Source organism: Malus domestica, chromosome 16 (assembly GCF_042453785.1).
Source record: "Malus domestica chromosome 16, GDT2T_hap1".
NCBI classification, from domain to species: Eukaryota; Viridiplantae; Streptophyta; class Magnoliopsida; order Rosales; family Rosaceae; genus Malus; species Malus domestica.
The window spans coordinates 30,358,651-30,380,999 of NC_091676.1; the positions used below are offsets into that span (position 1 = coordinate 30,358,651).

The 22,349-nt window shown below is 36.9% G+C and overlaps 1 protein-coding gene across 5 annotated transcripts; it reads right to left on the reverse strand.

Annotated features, from left to right (window-relative positions):
* Nucleotides 1–8,085: 8,085 nt before the first annotated feature.
* LOC114823485 (uncharacterized) lies at nucleotides 8,086–11,171 on the reverse strand. 5 transcript variants are annotated; one of them, XM_029098956.2, is made up of 7 exons: nucleotides 10,896–11,171; nucleotides 10,369–10,496; nucleotides 10,072–10,265; nucleotides 9,461–9,545; nucleotides 8,634–8,699; nucleotides 8,453–8,546; nucleotides 8,086–8,346 (listed from the first exon to the last, which is right to left on the reverse strand). In XM_029098956.2, exons 2-6 carry the CDS (start codon nucleotides 10,450–10,452, stop codon nucleotides 8,454–8,456), a joined length of 522 nt encoding a protein of 173 aa, XP_028954789.1. In that variant the 5' UTR covers nucleotides 10,453–10,496; nucleotides 10,896–11,171; the 3' UTR covers nucleotides 8,086–8,346; nucleotide 8,453. The 5 variants fall into 5 exon arrangements, with proteins under 5 accessions (XP_028954789.1, XP_028954792.1, XP_028954791.1 ...); XM_029098959.2 differs by having other exon boundaries at nucleotides 8,086–8,331; nucleotides 10,896–11,160; XM_029098958.2 differs by having other exon boundaries at nucleotides 8,086–8,546; nucleotides 10,896–11,156.
* Nucleotides 11,172–22,349: the final 11,178 nt, after the last annotated feature.

Here is a 22,349-nt window from a genome sequence, read left to right on the forward strand (position 1 = left end):
AATTGGATTATTCATTAAATTGGCTTATTATCAAATTGGACTATTCATTAAATTGGATTATTATTAAATTGGATTATTATCAAATTGGATTATTATTCATCACTATGTTTTATATTAGGATTATTTTTTTTATCAATTTGGATTATTATTCATTAATATTAGGTTTTTTATTATTATCAAATTGGACTATTCATTAAATTGGATTATTATTAAATTGGATTATTATCAAATTGGATTATTATTCATCACTATGTTTTATATTAGGATTATTTTTTTTATCAATTTGGATTATTATTCATTAATATTAGGTTTTTTATTATTATCAAATTGGATTATTCATTAAATTGGATTATTATCAAATTGGATTATTCATTAAATTGGATTATTATTCATCACTATGTTTTATATTAGGATTTTTTTTTTCAAATTGGATTATTATTCATTAATATTAGGTTTTTTATTATTATCAAATTGGATTATTCATTAAATTGGATTATTATCAAATTGGATTATTCATTAAATTGGATTATTATTCATCACTATGTTTTATATTAGGATTTTTTTTTTATCAAATTGGATTATTATTCATTAATATTAGGTTTTTTATTATTATCAAATTGGATTATTCATTAAATTGGATTATTATCAAATTGGATTATTCATTAAATTGGATTATTATCAAATTGGATTATTATTCATCACTATGTTTTATATTAGGATTATTTTTTTATCAAATTGGATTATTATTCATTAATATTAGGTTTTATTAATCCATATTATTTTTTTAATTACTTAAATTTTTACAATCATTTTCTTTACTTCGTATTTAATTCTTTTGTACAATAACTTTATTATTTAGGTTCTCTTATATAACCGTCATCACTGATTCACTACTATATTTTTTGGCCAAAAAATATTTGTCTAATTTTCATGAAAATTAAATGTAGGTACGTTTAAGATGTCTAGTGGAGCTACTAAACGTGATCCAGCTTGGGAACATGGAGACCCAATAGACGGAAACAAACATGGCACAATTTGCAAATATTGTGGTCGGGTAATGAAGAGTGGTGGAGTGACACGACTTAAGTACCATCTTAGTGGATTAGATCCAGCAAAAACTGTTCAACGATGCGATAATGTCCCCCCAGAAGTGAAGGCATTCATCAGCACATTATTAAAAAATAAAAAACAGCAGAAGGAAAAGATAACACAAGGAATGAAAAATATTCGAGCTGGGCTACGAGGAGAAGTCATTGGCCAAGCGGTTGACAGTGATGATGATGACATGGGACCTGAAGAATGACGCAGTTTGAAACAAGCATTACGTGCCTCCAAACAGTCAGCATGGGAAAGAGAACACCTTCATAAAATTCCTAATAGGGGACAAGGTTCCGGGACAAGTGGTGGTGCACAAATGAGATGGGGAGGCAGTCTTAGAGAATCACAACCAACACCACCAATAGCCCCAAGTTTATATAAGTCATCCAACGCACGTCAAAAGAGTGTTTGGAGTTATTTCAAGGGAGGTAATGTGAAGGAGGGAATGGGGCGTCTAATTAGCAAGTTCTTTATCTATGAAAATGTCCCTGCTGCGAAGGCATCATCACATCATTTCAAAAATATGGTAGTGGGATGTCAACAGGCTGGTGTTGGAGTACAACCTCCCACTCCCTATGAGATAAGAAACAAATATTTGGATATGGAGTATAAAGACATTGGCGAGTATGTTAACAAGTTGAGGTCAAAGTGGGAAACTAATGGTTGCACAATCATGTGTGACGGATGGACCGGCCCGACCAGATTATCTATCATCAACTTCATGGTATACTCCAAGGGAAAGATAATTTTTTTGAAGTCTGTTGATGCTTCAGACCATATAAAGAATTACAAGTATATTTACAAATTATTGAGGGATGTAATCATGGAGGTGGGAGAGCATAATGTTGTCCAAGTCGTGACCGACAACAGTTCTGCATTTGTCAAAGCTGGAAAAAAGTTAATGAAGCATCATAATGTGTTTTGGACATCATGTGCAGCACATTGTATTGATCTCATGTTTGAGGCAATGGGGAAGAGAGAGAATGTTGCTACTGTGGTCAAAAGAGCTAGAACGATCACAAATTATATTTACAATCACGGTTGGTTGTTGGCAAAGATGCGTGAATTTTGCAGAGGAGAAATTATTCGTCCAGCTACCACTCGATTCGCCACCAACTATATTGCATTAAACAGCCTACTCAAGAAGAAAGCAGGGTTGAAGCAACTATTCACTAGTGACGATTGGGCCAACCACAATTTCAGCCGCTCAAATACAGGTCGTATGGTGGAAAATATAGTGCTTGATCATGCTTTTTGGACTCAAACAGAACATGTGTGTCAAGTGTTTGAACCTCTTTACAAAGTTTTACGGATCGTTGACACAGAAGTGTATCCTACTATGGGGGCAGTATATGAGTTTATGCGTGTAGTGAAGGATGAATTGGAAAGAAAACATGGTGCAAGGTGGGTCATAAAAATAATTGAAGACCGATGGCATAAAACATTATACCACGATTTGCATGCAGCAGGTATAAATTATGTCATAATTTGCAATTCATTTCTTTAGTTGCATAAGTATTATTTCTCTTATTAGAGTATGTGTTTCTTTAAACAGCATATTATTTGAATCCCCGATACCAATACAGACCCGGTGTTGGAGATGATGGTGATCTTATACGTGCTGTACATAATGTATACTCTAAATTAGACCCTGCATCACCAGCAGTTGGCCAATTTGGAAATGAGGTACACAATTACTTAAATTATAATAATTACTTTGTTGGATTAAACTAACACAATTTATTGTATTCAGCTAACATGGTTTAAAGATGCAAGAAGAACATTTGGAGAACCAACATCAGTTGCTGCTCGAACAAATATGTCTCCTAGTGAGTATAAACATATTTCACTATAAGTTTATAATAGAATTTGTTGGAGTTATTAGGCTTATCAACATTATTTTTCATTGTAGCTGAATGGTGGATCATGTATGGGACCGATGCACCAACTGTGAGAAAGTTAGCAATAAAAGTATTATCACAAACAGCTTCCTCATCTGCTTGTGAAAGAAATTGGAGCACATTTGCACTCATACACACAAAGCAAAGAAATAAGTTGGCTCATAGTAGCTTGGAAAAATTAGTTTATTGCTACTACAACATGAAGCTTCAAATTCGAGATAAGGAAGCAGAAATCGATCATGTCGACCGTGGTGACCCACTAGATGTGTTTGATATTGTTGGTGAAGATGATGATACGGAGGGTAACCAACTTTTTCAATGGATTAGACCTTTTCATTTAGATGATGATGAAGGCAACCCAGCTCCTAGAGTTGCTGAAGAAGCACGTAATGAAGGGATAAATGTAGAAAGAGTATTAGAGGAGGAGGTGGGATCTAGCAGCTCTGACTCTTTCGAAGAACTTTTGTACCCAAGACCAAGCAACACTGGAATTCCACCTTCTTGCAATCCTACACAACCACAACATCGTGCTGATACTAATGATAGCTCTAGTACAAGATCAGGAGACTCACCTACCAATGGAGGTGGGAATGATGAAGGACATAGTGGAGCTGGAGGTAGTGGTGGTGGATATGGAAACTATTATGGACCACCACCTCCCGGATATATAAGCCCCTTCACTGGTGAGGCAAACTTCACGCATGCAACACAGGATGATGACCATGGCAGTAGGCGGGCAGGACCAGGAATTGGTGCCATAGGGAAGGACTATACTCGCAGAGAAAGAGGCAAGGGGATTTTGTCAAGTCAAGAAGATGACTCGTTATCTAGAACTTCAGACTCTGTTGGATTGGGAAGTAGTAACTATGGTTATACTCATAACCAACCATTTCCCTACCCTTCATATCCCATTCCTGTTAGGATGGAATCGAGCGACTCATGGAAACAATCCCAGACTCAATCTTCAAATGATTTTTCTTATGGACAACCTCAACCAATCTCGGATCCATATGGGTGGCATATTAACAATTACATGCAAAACTATTTTGGGGATTTATCATTTGATAACTACTCTTCACAATACACTCATTCTACACATAGAGATGATGAAGATAGTGAAAAATTTGAACCTCATAGGAACTCTATGTGGTACTAAAGTGTAAAATATTGTACTAATTCATTATATATAAATGATTATGGTGTGTTTAGACTTCTTTCATTAATTACTACATATTTTCTACACTCACAATGTTTGTCAGATCGCTATATAATCAACTTGATAATGTTAAATCCATCATGCAATGCATTTCCTTCCAATTTTTTGTGATAAACTAATAGATAATTGACTAAATAAACATCCTACAAAGTTTCAATAAAAATTTCCAAGTTTTTCTTACAATTTCCGTGGTTTCCATGTAATTTTTATCGATATCGATATTTTACCGATATTTCCATCGATATTTCCGTGTTTTCGAACTACCGATATTTCCGATATTACCGATATTTTCTTCCTTGCTAACAATGCTACCCCTTTTTCTCCTATGCGTTATTCACTTTTCAACTCCATATTTCTCTCACTCTCCTCTCCCTCTCATCTGGTTCGAGCAGAGTCCCTTTTCTCCTCTTCCTCTCCTTTGGTTCAAGAAACAAAAGGTAAATTTCCCTCTGTCGCAACCTCTTTTTCTGCTTATTTTGACAAGTTTTTGTTAGAATATTGAAATATTGAACTGGTGCAAACTGTTAATCATCTCCCTCCTTCTGCAATTGATTTTTGTATCGAAATGATTGAAGTTTGCTGATTAATTTTGTTAAATTCGATTTTCTGATTAATTTCTAGGGCTTGAGGTGGATTAATTTCTCTGATTAATTTAGTTAAAACCGTTTTTTTCTTACAATTATATTGGAGCTTGCTGATTAGTTGTAACAAGTACGAATACTTAAGCTTTGCTTCGCGTTTTAAAATCGTTGAAGATGATAAATGAATAGCTAGAAACATTGAGGATAGTTTTGTTCATTACTTAAACAGTAGAATATTTACATGGCATATTTATATTAACTCTACATTAAGAACCTATAAACAACCCAAAATGCCTCTATTGACTTCACATTAAGAGCTACTTATAACAAAAATGAATCCGTTGCTCTTTTTTTCATGACTTAATTTTCAGCTCCAATGGTTATTCTGTTCTTCACTTGTTTCAAAAGTTTTTAAAAGGGAACTGTTATTGACACTAAAAAAAAAAAAAAATCTTATTTTGCATTTCAAACTTTCTATAATTAGAAAGAAAAATACACTTTGTGAGAAGTGTAGAATAAGATTTTTAGAGTGCTAATAACAGTTCCCTTTTAAAAAATTCAATTTTTTTTCCAGATTTTTCTTTGCAGGAGCACTGGGGAAGGCGGCCATCGTACGAATTGGGATATTAGGGGTTTAGGGCAAAAGAAAACGAGGGAAATTTAGGGTTTTTGGAGAAAATGATGTGAGGAAAAGGAGGAGAGAACCTGTCAATTTATAGTTCGTCATGCAAAGGTCTTAGTACATTGGCTGAAACGTTCAATTTGCCATTTCAGATCTCTTTTTGCAACAAGATGTCGTTGCGCAAGATAGTAGCGGGAAAATCTTAGTCGAGCTAGTTTTTGGCAACAAAAACTCACCTTCCCAACCTTTTTCCTTTGCCTTTGCGCGATGAAAGTATGCCTTCGTCGTGCAAAGAAATCTTGCGTGATGTGATTCTTTGTTGCACAAGTTTTTTTACTTTTTTTCTTTAAGATGTTTTTGCTCAACTGTTCACTGAACTGTTCTAAAAATCCCCGCTTAGCGCCACCTAGATCCCGCCTAGGTGCTAGGCAGCTGGCCATCGTTCCAATTAATGCCTAGGCGTTCGAAAGTTAAGAAAGGGTGCCTAGACCTACTGAGGTGCCCACCTAGACCGCTTAGGCACACACCTAACTCGCCCAGACCTGCCTAGATTGCGACTCATTTAGATAAAAAGTAGATAACTTTCATTATGCATTTTACTTTTTCTAATAAATTGTAAGAGACTTGTTGAATACTTAAATGAACACACATTATATGCTTGTTCCCCATGTTTTCATTATGTTCCAATAGCTCATAATATAAATGTCATTCTATTTTGTATGTTATGATGAAATTATATATATTTTAAGTATAAACAGACACTTATTTATACAAAATATAATAGATTTAATTAAATCATCCTAGTTCGCCTACGCGCCCGCCTAGACCTTGCCTAGCCGTCTAGGCGCCAGGCCCCAGCTCGCCGCCTGACTAGCGCCTAGCGTCTTGTAGAACCTTGTGGATTATATATTATAACCATATGAGTTGTGAAGGTCCACCACATAGGGTTTCAGAGCATTTTCTTGCTTTGGCATGATCGTTTGAGATATCCAAGAAAGATATGATGTGCTGTATACTCAAAGTATCTCACAGGCATCCTCTTACCAGAAGTATGAAACTCAAGGAGGAGTGTCAACGACTTCATCAACTGTTCTTCCTTCATCATTGAAGGCATGAAGCGACATTTTTTTTAGTATTTACATACTCAATAGGGATTGTTGCAGCCCAATTTAGTTAGGTATACAAGTGTGTAAATCCTTATGAGATTTTGTAGTATCTTTTAGATAGCATCCTAATTGTATTGTATTACTTGAAAGATAAGGACTCTCTCTTTCTTACTACTATAAATAGGGGCACAATAGGATGAGATAACACACACCTCATAATTCATCAATTCTCTCTTCTCTTCTCTCTTGTCGTCAATCTCTCTCCTTCTCTCTTCTTTAGTTAAATAGGCCTATGGAGTTTTGACATTTTTATGTAGAAATGTCTATATTATAATCGTTATGTCGTTGATATATGAATAGTATGTCGTAGTTCGATCATTTATGCAAACCAAAATATTTTTATTGCTGCCAATTGCTCTAATTTGATAAAAACATATTATTTTACACAACTTTAAGCTTCTCACACATCTCTTTATTTTTAACCATTAAATTAAATAAATCATATAGAATCAATGACCATGATTAAACAGTTGTGTGTAAGATGTTAAAAAGGGTGTGCATTTATCATCTTTTAGACTAATCTTGCCTTTGAAATATGATATCAATAGAGAAACTATTTTGTCAATACGTTTTTTTGTTTAATCAACCAAGGATATATAACGAGTACTTGAATTTATAATATCTTTCAACATTTGTAGGTTGTGGTAAGGATCAAATTCTAGTTTTAAGTTTGTTGGTAAAAATAATTACAATAATCAAATAGAAATCCAATGGCCAAAAAGTGTTTATTCGTTTTGTTGGTAATACTATAGCTTTCGTCCCTTTTGCAACACTCATCTCTTGTACGCAATATTATGAGCTCGTTTAGATGTGCTTTTAAAATGATTGAAAACACTTTTGGTGAAAATGTTTTTGGAACCAATCGTTAATAAAAATGCAAGTAAATTCTAGAAAAGCACTTGAAGTGCTTCCTGGAAGAAGCACATAACTGGTGCTTCTTGCAGAAAGCACTTTTAAGTGTTTTAGAATAAAAAAATATTTTTTCTAAAAACATTGTCAATTATTTTAAAAGCACATTTAAACGAGCCCTATAGCTGCCTAGCTTTGCTATGCCTTCCATTTTTTTCTCTCTCGTTTCGTCTCCCACAGCGTCCATTGGCGCTCCTCAAGTACCATGTTGTGCCCCTTCAAGTTCGACAAGGCTACTACGGAGGCATCTTTTGGTCATGTTTCCAAGGTCGACACTCCTCTTCCCGGTCATCCTATCGTCGTTACTTCCCTACCTGGCAGCATCCGTAGATTCGCTTCTCTCAACCAAGTAGAGGCCACCGAGTGGGATGTCAACAATAACGGACAATTGATTGTTCATGGGGTTGAGGAGTTTTTCTCTAATAACGTGAAACCATATGGGAATGCTGTAAAATATGCAGCAACTGAGGTTGCTTAATCCGCTGGCCATGGCTGTTTTACCTTCTTCCCAAAACCCTAAACTTACAAAATAGAGCAGGAACTATTTCGAGGACATGCATTCACTTTTCATCATGTGTTGTGCAAGTGTGTATCGTACAAATTCAAAATTCATATCAATTTTGAGACTAAATCAATAAAAAGTATTCAAAAGCAACAAGATCAACAGTGAAACTGAACATTACTTGAGCTACTCAGTTGTAGCATATTGCCCAAAAGCGACGTTTGCTAAAACGAATCTGATCCTAAACAATAGTAGGCAGTTCAAGTACTCAAGCAAGACATTGTAACCCATACTAGCGGTCCTCAACTATGAGCGCAGCCTTTGGTCATATTTTTCCTGGGTTTGAACAGCCTGTGTCAATATTAAGAGTAGCCAGGTTTGTTTCTTTTGTGAGGAAACTTGATGGTACGAGCGCTAGTCAGTTTAAGCAATGGTAGGTTGGTTCATTTTAAAGTACCTTATCTATTTCTTGTCTTGACAAACTGGGGTCTTGAAGCCTTCTTCTCCAACTTTTCCCTCTTCTTCCGAGTCTTTTCATCCTCAACACCCCCCTAATAGTTACACCAGTGATATCAAATCATTCACATAACATCAAAACTATATTACTATCAGGCAATTACAGAAGCAAGAGAGGGTACCTCTGAACCTTGAGACATAAATCCTCTAATGAAACCGAATGATTTGTATGCTCCAAAACCTGGTATCTGTAAACCAACAAGACAAAGTGTAACGCTACCTATTACCATCTGACCCACGGAAATTATTCTAAAAATTCTCCAAAACAAAAAAATCCTCCTAGATTGTCCAAATATTCTAGTCACACCATCTAAACTCATCTGATGAAGGTCGTACAACAATATAGTTCCCAAAGGAAAACTTGGCCCTTCGTGTTACTCATCCGAAATCTACCACCGGACCACACAAGCAAAAATAAAAGTGAAGAAGGACCAGATTTATGAGACATTTTAACCACTCAAAGACTAAGTGACAGTGACACATGGGAGATATCCCCAATTAAACCAGAGTAATTTTCCTTCTAAGTCAAATACTAAATTTTTCGTGGCCCTTTTCCCAAGAAGATTCTAGGTCACCAGGGTTAACCACCCTTTGGGCAGGTACACTTCCAATTTAGGTATGGGAAGGGAATGCTATTTATATTGTTCTAGTATGGGATAAACAAGCCCCCGTTGGGAACAATACCTAATTGAAATTGGGAATGAAATACATATTTTCAACGTAAGACCCAACATTTTCATTCCTTGTGTGTTAGTAAATGCAGATATGTCAGGAATGAGAATAATACCCAAATCTTACATTCTTATTCCTGGTAAATAAACACAGGATAATGGTGATGAGTCTCCACCTCATTGGAAAACATCCACGCAAGGTTCTAAGCAGGTAATATATATATATATATATATATATAAATGCGTGGCAACAAGAAAAATGGTTAATTAGATCTCACCAGCAGATATGTGTACCAAAATTTTCCAGAGATTATGGACATGACTTGCACAAAGCATGTGATGTAGATGACATCATGCAAATAGCTGCAACGCATGACCAACCAAAAGTCAAGATTTTACCACAAACAAAAGTTGTAATTTAATACCCCAATTATATGTTACATTTCTTCAGCAAGTACACTTGTCTGGGTTGTTAGATGTAAATGAAGTAATGGAAGAGAGACAATTGATAAAACATTGAATTAGTTGGTTTTGCTTATTCATTTGATGTTGAGTTCCCGAAGAAGAGAAACACACACTGTACTCTAAATGTGGCCACACTGAAAATTCAAAAAATCTACCAGCTTTAATGTTGAATATAAAGAATTTTCCATTTTGAGAACTTAAATGAACATAATCACACAATTTAGTACCATATTTGTTAAAGTAACCAAGGAAACAAGCACATAACACAAAGTTGAAATCGTTTCAAGGGTATTCCTAAACTTGATCACCCTCCAACACCCAAATCCTGTACTATCCTATTTCTTTTAAAATTATCGGCAAACAAATGAACAAGAAAGAAGGGTGTTTCAAATGATAAGAAGTGTCATTAAAAACAAATACATACCCGCATACTCCACCAGTAGTCATATCAAAGCCACCATCTAGAAGTTCCCCATCATCGCCAATAGAAGGATTTGCCATTTGGGCCAGTTGTTGATAGGGAAAGTAATAAGCGAGAGAAGTGAGAAGCAAAGCAACCCAATTTTTCCAGGTGAAACTAGAATGGAAGATGAGCATCCTTACTAGCACATAAATAACCTACATTGCCAAGTCCCCAACACAACATCAGCATCACTAAGGTTACCATGTGATTTGTAGATGAAACTATGCATAATTAGAACGAGAGTCAGCCAAAGCTTACATTACAGGCCATGATGAGGCGAAGGAGATTGGCCATGTGGCGGGCATTCTCTTCCTTGCGCTTCTTTGCACCTTGATTTGCCATCTCTGTCTAATCCACTCTCTGAAAGACTGTCACCCTAGCAAAATCTGTTAAAGTAAACAATGTTAAGTAATGGATGAATTTGGGCCTTCAAACAGATTAAATGAGCAGGTCCGCATATACTCCATTTTTCAAGTAGTGCTTAGTGCCATCAAAGAAACATAATAAAATCACCGAAGCCTCAAGTACACCGAAATTCCCAAGTTCTCAAAAAAACCCAACACACAATTAACCTAATTACCGCAATTAAATAATACTCATCATCATGAACAAAACACTGCAACAATTAACAGAAAAGAGAAATATATGTTAAAAAAATCAGAAAAAAGAAGAAGCACTGATCTCTCTCAGAATCCCAATTTCACTAAGAATGAATCAAAACCAATTAGGTTTAAACTCGAAATTGGGGTTTCTGCAAAACTGAAACAAAACCTAGAAGAAGTTACCTTCAAGGGTAGAGATTGTCTCGCTGAGATAGTCTGAGTTCGTGGGCAAAAACTGCACAAAATTTGGAGTTCCAGAGTGATTTTAAAGAGGAAAATAAGATTTGAAGGAGGAGAGGAAAAGGAAAATCCTCCTTGCTGCTGCTGTGCGTCTGATTTCACGAACAAGAGAAAAGAAAAGGTGTATTTTTTTTCTCTCCTCCCCTCTCTACCCCTCTCCCTCTCTTCCCTCTCCCACGAGAGATTTTTCAATGCGATTGGTACGTACATCACGTGTCACTGTATAAATGGCGTGATATATGTGCTAGAAAATTAATAACTTAAAAAATAAAATTTCTCACTACTTCTATTAAAACATGTGGTGTACTACTTGTGTTCCTGTCATATCTAAAAATTTCTCCTCTCCCACACGTCATCGGGTAAGTGATGGTCCCAATCAACCAATCAAGCTACACCACGTGTCTTGCACGGTAAATTCTTGTTATATTTTTAAAAATTAATCAAAGCATCGAAGAATTTTTGTTAGGAACTCAAGGACCACCACCACCATCTTTGAATATTCATTTAAGAACTTAGGATCAATTTTCATCAAAAACAAATTTGAACCATTATTGTTAGCTTTTTGGGTCCCTTGCCTCCAATAAAAAAGTTTTTATATTAGAATTCCTAAATTTCAAGTTTTTATAATTTTATGTGATAATTTGATTAGGTGCAAATTTTTGTTTATGTTAACCTTTTTTAATTAGTTAAAAGCATTAAAATCATTGAAAGCTTTGTTGGGGCCCAAAATGTCATGCAAGGCCCAAGAGGACTGAAGGCTCAAACGTTCTATAATGTACATGCAATTTCATGCTAAATCCTCTTTATATTATACGCTAAGTAATGTTTTATTCAATTATCATGCACACCAAACAAATTCTTTAAACCCAACACTTACCAAGCTCTCATGGACCCAAGACATGTGATTTAATAGGGCTTGCTTGAGGGTTGAGATATGGAAGGTTAACAAGGCCCACGGAAAGCTTTTTCACATTGGAGATATCGGCATACTTGAGAGTACCAAAGTCCAAGCCCAACTTAGAGTGATCTCATGCTTAGTAAGCAAATGAGATATTTTTCTACATGTTATTTCAGCCGTGCAATGTCATTTGCACAACTTGATAGGATCATATTTATGCGACTTAGTTAGCTTGTTTTCTTGCATTTTCATAGTTAGTTTCTGTTTATTATAGTGATTTAAGTTATTTTCGTGTGTTTGTAGGTCCAAATGACAAAGTTGGCAAGAAAGTGCATTTTGGAGCATTTTAGAGCAGTTTTGGGCTGAAATGGATAGCTTACAAATAGAGCACAAGGAATGGACGAATTTGAAGTTCAAGAGAGGCTAGGAATGTGCTAAAGAGTTGAAGAAATTAATTCAAGACATTGAAGATAAGGAATCAGCTCAAAAGAATGAGACATTATCCAAACTGCCTTATCTTATCCAAAACCTTATCCAACATTATCTTATCTTATCCTATACTAATCTTATCATACCTAAGTTCCAGCTGAAAGTGGGGGATATATTACACATTAAATCACCTAAATACCATTTTCTAGAAGCCTTATCACCTGCCCTAGATTGGTGCTACACCTTTTATTGCTTTTCTTCTAGAAATCTGCCAAATATTCCATTCTAGAAGCTTTGGCCGAATTTCCTAGTCCTTTTTCTCTAGGATTGTGTAATCCTTTTCCTCCACTACTTTGTGCCAAGCCCTAGTCCTTTTCTTTCAAGAATTGTGTCAAACTTATCCCTCTCATCTCAGGGATTTGTGCCGAGTTCCCTAGGCCTATATACATATTTTCTACGGCACAATTTACACCACCACCCTTTCCCATCAAATCACACACCACCCGCATATACAAGAGCCTAAATTCAGAGAAAGATACCATTGTGACGCAGCAAGGAAAGAAGGGAGAAAGTTGGAGCTGTGACTTGCCATTCAACCTTTGGAGTGCTGGAGCGTTTCTGGGTTCTTTCTATCCTTAGTTTTAGTTCAATGTTTGTTTTAATTTGGTTTTATGTTTTCAAAGACATGAGGAACTAATTTCTTTATAGTTGGAGGTGAATTCAAAGCCATGATTATATGTTTAATATGAACTGATTACGTCCAGTTATTGTTTCTTGAGTCTTGAATGTGATTTGCTTATATGAGTTATCAAAACTTGTTTATGTATGTAGACTAAGGGTCAACACTTAATTTGCATGCATGAATTTGATGCTAAAGTATAAGGGAGCTTCACCTAATCGTTATGAACTTATATTCACAAGTAGTGGAAGTCACTAATCATGATTGTGTTAAGTAAATTCTAGGCAGGAGTATCATGCTTTTCATAATTACGAATGCTTCGTCAATACTTATGGTTTTCAAAGAACTTAATGACATTTGATATGTCTTTCTATCATGCTTTTCATAGTTAGGGAAGTTGATAAGGATAATTTGGTTGCGATCCGTATTCCATCCAATTCAACGAGTTAAGGAAAATTTGATGGTTAATTTGTGCTATCACGGTTAACTTGAGGTGTTGTCATTCATAGTCTAAAGGAATAATAACTGGAAATTGGTTCATATACTAATGTCATGTGTGGAGAAGGACCTTTTAACTAGCCTTTCACCCTTTTCAATTCACCAAATTCGTTTTTATAAAGTGTTTTATGCAAAGTTTATGTTTTAAGTTTTAAATTCATCAAAAACAATCCCCCTTTCATTGAGTCTTGTTATTTGGGTCAAAGTCTGTTTTCTTTTAGTATTTTAGTCAAGTTAAGTCTTATGTTCGTCCAAATAACTCCCTAGAGTCTGTTTTGAGTCTATTTGCTAGTATTGTGCTGTTTGAGTCTAGTTTAGTGTTTTAGAGTTTAATTAGTGTAGATTAGTAGCCCTTCTAATCCCCAGCCTAAAACGATCCCTACTTTCATATACTATAATCATAGGGTTTTAATTTGAGTGTTAGAATATTTCACATCAAATTTTGGCTCCGTTGCCAAGGATTAGCAAACTTGCTATTCTCCCTTGTTTGTGTCGTGTGTCTTTGTGTTTTCTGTCAAAGTGTTTTGCATTTGTGTTTGTGTTTGTCTTTGCCGTGCCTTATGTCACAGCCCGTCCCGAAAAATATTTATCGGGAGCGTGAAATGACGAAAATACCCTTGACGGGTATTAAGGTACGTGTTTGACATATGTATATATTTTATGGACTAATTATCATCCCTAAACTTTTGGAGAAAATTGAGTTGTAAATTTGTGTGGTTAGGGATTGAAGTGGGATTGTTTTGGTTGGACCACACCCTCACTCATGGACTCACCTTTCCTTCCCCCTTTTCCCCGTGTCTCTCTCTCTCCTCCCTCACGACTTTCTCACTCTCTCTCACCCTCGATCGTACGGACAACACCAAAACCCTCCAAAACTTCGTGGATCAAAGCAAATAAGGTATGATTCTTCACCCTCTTGATGTTCTGAGTTGATTGGTACTAGTTTTAGGAAGTGAAACCCTCGGAATCGTCGTGAAACCCTAACCCCAAAAATGTGCACTGTTCATGCACACGTGAAATCTTGCATTTCAGGGAATTTTAAGCTCATAGTGAGCTTAAGGACATCCTCACGAGCTTCGGGGTACTTCGTTGGTGATATTTGGACGTCGGAGGACCGAGAACGGAGGTTCTCAAAATTTCCGAACTATCGTGCTTCCCCAGGTAAAATCTAGTGAATTTTAGACCTTGAAACTAGTCCATCGTGATTCTACATGTTGAGGGCTTCAAATTGATATAAAATTCAAAGAAATCGGTTGAGAAACAAAGGAGAACAAGCATTTTTAAAACTTGCCGGAGTCCGGCCACCGGAAAAACCAGTCCGGCGACTGGCTGAGGAAGATGATGCGCGTGGGGGCGCGTAGGCCCGTGCCACCCACGGCGCGTGAGGGCGCGTGGCAAGCCTAAAAATTTTTCTAAAAATTTCTCGACGTCCGTGATGTCGAGTAGGTCGATGTGGTATATTCATATACCCAAATTGAGCACCGTATGAGAAGTTATTTCGAATTGTTGGTTATGTGTTTAAATTAACGTTTTTATAGTTGTTTCGCATATATGTGACACCTATCCCGAAGATGAGCGCATCCAGGGACGTCACGGGGGTTACAACCCATCGACTTACCAATGAGTGGGCAGTTTTGTTTTCGTATTACCTATATACTACTGTTTTCCCAGAAAATGCAATTATATGAAAATATGTTTTTAAATGCCACGCATGCAATTGTTGAGATGTTTGAACTGATAATTGATGCATATATATGTGAATTGACGCTGTGGACGCACAGGTGAGTTTATATGGTTTATACGAATGAATGATGATGTGAATTATGTTGGAAGCTCATAACCTGCACCCTAGGTGTTAGTGCTTATATTATTCACCACACCGCACGCTCGCCTTGGATCCAAGTAGGTGGATGTCGTACAGACCACTAGAGGTGGTTCCGACATGCCAGTCGTACAGACCATTAGAGGGGTTCCGACTGGTAGGTGACCTTAGATTATGTGCACAGATGATTGATGAGAGAAGCACTAGAGCGTATTATTTCACCATCTTAGTCGTACAGACTACTATAGGTAGTTCCGACTTATGTGCAGTGTAGTGCTGTACAGGTCACAGTTGGTGACTCCGGCAGAGCCGTACAGGTCACAGTTGGTGACTTCAGCTGGATGGGATAGTGAGCTATAGAATCAGCCGTACAGGACCACTGTAGGGTCTCCGGTTGATTTATTATTTCACCTGAGTTATATTGATGCATTCATATTATATTTTGGCATGGCATGGCATATTCTTTCTGAGTTGTTATGTTGATACATGATGAGCGGAGTTTTGATGATATATGTATATATACGTTTTTATACTATTTTTCTGGGAAAGTATACAGGTTTTACGGTGAGGGGTTAGAAACATTTTAAATGAAATGTTTTTGGAAAATCTTTGGTTTTACTGACCCACTCATCTTTGTTTTGTGCCCCTCCAGGTTCTAGTTAGCAGTTGGTGGCTCTCGAGGTCTTTTTCGGCATTCTGACAGACGTACTACATGTAGGACTCACCTGCGGGTGTTGCACTTTTAATTATAGTCCTATTTGACTGCACTTGATACCTACGCTCTGAATTTGTGTGTTTTACTCTATAAATCTCTCTTGTATGCTAGTAGGTTATTCTGCTAGTGGTTGGTTTAAATTCCTTCATATTTCTGTTATATCTTGCTTCCGTGTCGCACTTTTGGCTACGTCACGCTCACGTGACGGCTAGCACGCCTTGATTCTAGGATCGGGGTGTGTCACCTTAAACTTGGTTGCTGAGTCATGTTTGTTTCTTCGTTTCAGGTACTAGTTTATGACTCGTAGTTCTCAACCTATTAGTGTAAACATCTTGGAGTTTAACGACAATTTTGAATAAACGTTGAGAAGGAAAAGAAGGCAACCATAACCAAGTCCGCCTAGTTCTGAATCCGAATTTGAAGTAGTAGAAGAAGAAGAACAAGTCATGGCAGCAGACAATCGTACAATCAAAGAACTTTCAACCTCGGGATTGGACAATGCCGTGCCCCTTTGCATTCAATACCCCGTGGCTGCCCAAGGAAAGACTGATGAGTTCAAATTGAAGTCTACCTTGTTGCATCACATTCCCAAATACCATGGCTTGTCCATGGAAGATCCAAACAAGCATCTTAAGGAGTTTGAAGTAGTATGCTCAAGTATGACACCCATCAACGTGGATGGGAATATTTTGAAGATGAAAGCCTTTCCATTCTCTCTTATGGACAAGGCTAAAGATTGGCTCTATGAATTAGCACCTAGAACCGTACTTCTTGGGAAAGCATGAAGAGAGCATTCTTAGAGAAATTCTTCCCAACTTCAAGAGTCATTCTTTTGAGGAAGAAAATTAGTGGCATTCAACAAAACTAAGGAGAATCGTGTCCAGCATATTATGAGCATTTCAAGATGTTAGTTGCATCTTGCCCACAACATCAAATGAAGGAGGAGCTTTTAATTCAATATTTCTACGAATGACTTCTTCTAATTGAGAGACAAATGCTTGATCTCAAATGCTTGATGCTTCAGCGGGAGGTGCTTTGGTTGACAAGACTCAAGTTGCTGCAAAGATCTTAATTACAAATCGAGCCTTGAATGCACAACAATATGAAGGAGTTGGAGGAAGAGACACCCTATGGCATCAACAGCAAGTGAATGAGGTAAGTGCAATTTCTGAAATTCAATCTCAATTAGCTAACCTCACTATGCTTGTATCTTAGGTTGCTGAAGGATGCAAAGTGCAAGGAATTACACCAAGTGTATGTATAGTGTGCTCTATGCAAGGACATCTCAATGATCAATGTCCACAATTGATAGAGAATGGAGGATGGGAAAGTGCCAATGCCATAGGTTATCAAGGCCAAAATCAGCAAAGGAATGATCCATACTCAAATACATACAATCTAGGATGGAGAGATCACCCAAATTTCAAGTGGAGGGAGCCTTAACAACCTCAACAAGGAGGATTTCGATAGCCACCCCTGGGATATATCAAAGGCCATTTGCACAATCTCAACCTGAATCACAAACAGCTCAACCAAACTCAGGTTCGCTATTTGATAATGATCAAGCTATTCAATTACTAACTTTTGTATCACAGGGATTACAAAATCAAAATAATTGAATAGAAAATCAAGACAACGAGATGAGTGACATGAAGAAGCAAATAAGGCAGATTTCAGAGTTCCTTGGGCAGTTTAGAGAACAAGGCAAACTTCCTAGTTCAACCGTTGTGAATCTAAATGGAGGCTTTGAAACCGCCAAGGCCATCACGTTGAGAAGTGGCAAGCAGGTTGGAACCAACCCATAACCATCCAAATCAAGTCAAAAGGAGGACGAAAAGCTGTTGCTCAAAGAGGAGGAAGAAGTCAAGCCCACGGCAAGGGTAGAAAAACCCTTACCGCAACCCCCTAAAGCTTCTAAGCCATCCGCCACAGGTAAGGTTGTTCCAAATTTGACTCATTCTAACCCTATTCCACCCAATGCACCTTTCCCTTGCAGATTTATGCAAGTCAGGACCGAAGAGGATGAAAAAGACATCTTAGAGACTTTCAAGAAAGTGCAAGTCAATATTCCACTCCTTGATGCAATAAAGCAAATTCCAAAGTATGCTAAGTTTTTTAAGAAGCTTTGTACAACAAGGAAAAGGATTTCAGAGAAGGAGGTGGTACATGTAAGTGAGAATGTCTCTGCAATGTTGCAGTTGCAAAGACAGCTGCCACCTAAATGCAAATATCCAGGTAGTTTCACTATCCCTTGTGTAATTGGTAATACAAGGTTTGAACATGCTATGCTAGATTTAGGTGCATCAATTAATGTCATGCCATATTCTATTTATGCATCTATGAATCTAGTGTTGGAAATATGCCCTGAAAGTCAATCTTTAGAAGAAACCTTTCAGGACAATGAATGGATGTATAGATGATTCTTGTACATCAAATGGCAAAGATACTAATTAGGACTATGTCAACACACGATATATGTCCTAAATAGTGAATCCATGGACAATGGATTGATGGAAGAAGTAATCTAATGATGTTAGACTATAGAGACCTTTTTCACATAACCATCATGTCCAAAAGGTTCCTGGTCATAGGATTGTCGGAGGGATACTGACAATGCATAGACCGGTACATACTATGTCCGCTTCAATTGGAAGGATGGAAAGTCTCGTCCCATTCGTGTAGTGACACTAAGACAGGTATGTAGGTGCTCATTAAGGGAATGAGTTCACTGAACACAATTGAACGAGAGTACTTGCATGGAGGTCTATTCACATGTCAAGCAAGTAACTCTAATGGTTGGAATAATGTAAGTAGTCCTTTGACCTGAGGCATCATAGTTGTCTTGTAGTTAGGTACTTGGTCTTTGATTATGTCAAAGTCATTCCATCCGCGGGTGTCCACGGCTTAGTTGGGGTTAAGCCACTTAGTCATGGAGGCAAGTGAATGCGCAAAAAGGAATCTCTAATCCTCGTTAAGAGAGGATGAATACTCTAAGATATGATTCGGGAATCTTCGGCCGAATTATCGAGCGTAATAAAGGAAAGCGTTCCTATACGACTCAAATGAATCATATAAGAAGGAATAATCACATTAGGGGTTTGACATAATATATCCATACCCTAGTAATGTGATTGAGAGTATTGTTTTAGAGAAGGATCGAATTACATTGTAATTCCAACTGAATAGGTTGTTCGAACAAATTCTACATTAACTTGGGTAGCCATGATATATGGTTAGATGTCACTCATGACTTGTGAGTTCTTCTAGATGATTAAATGTAGTCGTCAAAGAAGAAGGTGAATTAAAAGTAAGTTTTAATTCACTAAGTGATTGGATTAAAAATAATCAATTGGATTGGTGCCAATCACCTCACTGCCTTGCTAATTAGAACCTAAAATGATTGTTCACCAATACACTCTTGTAGTGAGTAACTAATGGATGATGGAAATAATTAATTGGATTAATTAAGTGTTGTGATTAATTAGAATGTCTAAAGAAATCATAAAAGCGATAAAAGATCGTTTTGGGCTTAAAGAAAAGTTCGGGTCTAATTGGGCCCATTGGGCCTAAACCCATTGGGCTTTTATTCAAGCATAGGATGACTTGAAATAATAAAAGCCCAAAGCCCAAACAACACTAAAGGGGCCGGCCAAAGGAGGGAGAGAGAGAGTCAAATGTTGACTTGTTTCTTTTTGGTTATAAAAGGAACTTTATAGCACAAAGTTTCATTAGGGTTTTTTGAAGTGTTAAAACAACAAAAGAGAAAAATAAAATATCTCTCTCAACACTCAAAGGCCCGGCCACCAAAGGGGGGTTTAGCTAATCATCTTCTCACCCTTTTTGTTATTCCTTCATCCTTCTCACTACTCTAGTGGGTGAGGATCTTTAGAGGTCTTCAACTTTGGCGACTTAAGGAGAACCAAGGAGCACTCATTCTAACAAAGTGGAGGAGGCAAGGAGGGAGGCTAGGCTCAAGGAGTTCCAACAACAAAGGGCTTGGAGGTGGTCCATCCTTGGTCTAAAGTCTAGATTAAGAGGTATAAAACTACTCCTACACTTTGTTCTTCAATAAATTGTTTTTGATGCATCTTACATAAACCTATGCATCTTGAAGGGGATTTGCATGACTATAGCTTTAATATTATTTGATAACATGCTTCTGTTGCTTTCGTATATAAATTTTGAATTGTATATGCATTCTAGTCACTAGAAATCCCACATGAAATCTCACAATTTCCCTTCATCTAGGAGAGCTTAAAAAAGATTGTGTTATTATTCAATTAGCCGATTGATCTAATGCATACCCGAAAGGAGTGTTGGAAGATGTTTTGGTGTAGGTAGACCACTTGATTTTTCCTGCAGATTTCTACGTGCTTGACATGGAGAACTCAGGCCACTTTCCACCATCGCCACTCTTACTTGGACAACCTTTCATGAAAATTGCCCACATAAGATTGACGTGGCCAAGGGAGCCTTAACTATGGAGTTTGGTGGTGATATGATCAACTTTAAAGTTTCTGAATCTATTAAGAATCCTAATAATGTTCGTCCTTGTTTTTCCATTGGTGTAATTAAAAATATAGGGTAGGAAACTTCAGCACCAATTAAGAAGGATGAATTTCGAACTACCAATGAAGAGGGAATTGGAGTAAAGCATAAGGAACACGACCCAATCCGCAAACCATCAAATCTGGTCGACAGCACCCCTTGTGGATCTGTTGATTGTGCTGTCACTTTATCGCAGCACATTGGTGAACCACCTATTCCAATTCCCATTCCCATTTCAACTAATAGGTTGTTACCTTCTTTGGTGTAGGTATCCAATCAAATCCAAGCTGATGGGAGAGTTTACATTGACTCTAGGATGCTTAACGTCACAATCAGGAAGGATCATTATCCCCTGCCATTCATAGATCCAATGCATGAGTATTTTGAGGAGCATGCCGTGGAGGATATACCCCTCCAGGCCATGGGCTCCAATGAAGCTTAAAAGGAGGTATCGTCCGGCTGGAAGATGTTAAAGCAAATGCTTCTTGGGAGGCAACCCATGCGTTCAAATAAAGAAAACCTAGGAAGCTCCGACTCCATAACCAGAATTGCGTTCTTAAACTCTACTCTTTATTGCTTTTACTTTGCCATGCTTATCGTGATTGTTAGTTGTGTTGTTTGCTTGCTTGCATGTGAGTTTATGTTTGAAACATTGAGGACAATGTTTGGTTTAAGTGTGGGGGGGGGAGGGGGTAAACAAGTTGTTTTTGCATGATTTTTGTGGGTTTTTATCACCTATCCCCTCTAGAGTTGTTTCTCACTGTTTTAAAGTGTTTTTAGTGTGTTTTGAAGTGTTTTAATGTGTTTTGAGAGAAAAATACGAAAATTTAAAAAAAAATTAGAAATAGTTTTGAAAAACCCAAAAAGAGTCGTTTTTGTTTGTTTGTGTCTTAGGGTACCTACCTTCCAACACAATGATGAGGATTTGGTTTTTAATTTCATGACTGTTAAAGAAAGTTACAAACATGGGTGGAAGTTTGATATGCTCTTTGGTTTATGCTTAGTTGTAGTTGTCATTAACGAATTCACATGTAATCACAAAGAAAAAAAAAAAATCAGTTTTTGTAACATGCTTGAAGGAAGGAACTCAAACTAACGCTACAACCCTAACAGACTTGAGCCAAAACGTTGTTTGGAGAGTTATTAATCTGTGATTTCTTGTTTTCTAAAGTCGTTGCATGATCTTATTATTCTTTGCTTGGTTGCTACTTAGAATGCGTTTTATCATTTTAGTTCCAGATACTAGAACTCATGCCCGTTTCATTCAAAGCTTAAAATTGAGTGCATAACATATAACAAGATGAAGTTGTTTAGTAGTTACTACTAGAGCCAAAAAGCCTTAATCCCATGCATATGTTGTGTAGGTTTAACCCCTTTGAGCCGTATTTAGCCTATTTTCTTTGTTAGCCACATAATCCTTACCTAGCCTAGAATAGGACTATCCATACCATTGTTCTTAAACTATAGTGGAGCATGACTTAGAGAGAATTCATTTTGATCAACATTATGCAGAAAACAAGTGTGGGGGAAAGTTATTTCCAACAAAAGAAAGAAAGAAAGAAAAAGAAAAAGAAAAAGAAAACGTGAAAAAGAGAAAAAAAAAAAGAAGAAAAAGAAAGGAAAGGAGTTCAAAATAAGTGTGAATGAACTCATAAGTATTGGTTGTTGAAGAAAGGGTCCAAAAAGTTTGAATATGACCCTAAGTTGTACGAAATCCCCTTAGTGGTTCAAGTTATTTGTTGCATTCAAGAGTGAATTCTAAGTTGATTTCATTGCTTTAAGAACGTTTGTCTATCCTTACCTTTATT

Excerpts from the sequence above, each read along its gene's own strand:
- LOC114823485 (XM_029098956.2), bottom strand. The coding sequence starts at position 10,452 with ATGGCAAATCAAGGTGCAAAGAAGCGCAAGGAAGAGAATGCCCGCCAC. Across the intron at positions 8,700-9,460 it reads TTTGGTACACATATCTGCTG|ATACCAGGTTTTGGAGCATA; the intron begins GTGAGATCTAAT and ends GTTGGTTTACAG. Across the intron at positions 8,547-8,633 it reads TTATGTCTCAAGGTTCAGAG|GGGGGTGTTGAGGATGAAAA; the intron begins GTACCCTCTCTT and ends TGTAACTATTAG.